The 274-nt window shown below is 60.2% G+C and overlaps 1 protein-coding gene across 1 annotated transcript in view; it reads right to left on the reverse strand.

Moving 5' to 3' along the window:
• LOC104166872 (voltage-dependent T-type calcium channel subunit alpha-1H-like) overlaps positions 1-274 on the reverse strand; it is a gene marked incomplete at its 5' end in the record, with an annotated part of 53217 nt that overhangs the window by 549 nt on the left and 52394 nt on the right. Inside the window, 1 exon segment of the mRNA XM_009706966.1 lies at positions 19-256. Coding sequence (XP_009705268.1) covers positions 19-256 — 238 coding nt within the window.

Here is a 274-nt window from a genome sequence, read left to right on the forward strand (position 1 = left end):
GCGAGAGGACCGCTGCTTTTCCTCGGCAGAGCCCTCGAAGCTACAGTCCCCATCGCTGATGGAGGGGCAGATCTCGATGGAGTGCCGCCTTTGGTCGTCTGCCCAGCTGGGCTTGTTGAGGAAGCCCTTTGTGTCAATGCTGTAAAACTTCTTCAAGTCCTTCTCCTTGCTGCTGCCCACAGAGAGGCTGGTTGTGCTGCAGTTTTTGAGGGGCACTGGAGACGGGGCCGGGGAGATGAACGGTGAAGTCGAGCGGCTCCCAGCGTCCGAGGGC

This window comes from Cariama cristata, unplaced genomic scaffold (genome assembly GCF_000690535.1).
Source record: "Cariama cristata isolate BGI_N322 unplaced genomic scaffold, ASM69053v1 scaffold6349, whole genome shotgun sequence".
NCBI lineage: Eukaryota > Metazoa > Chordata > Aves > Cariamiformes > Cariamidae > Cariama > Cariama cristata.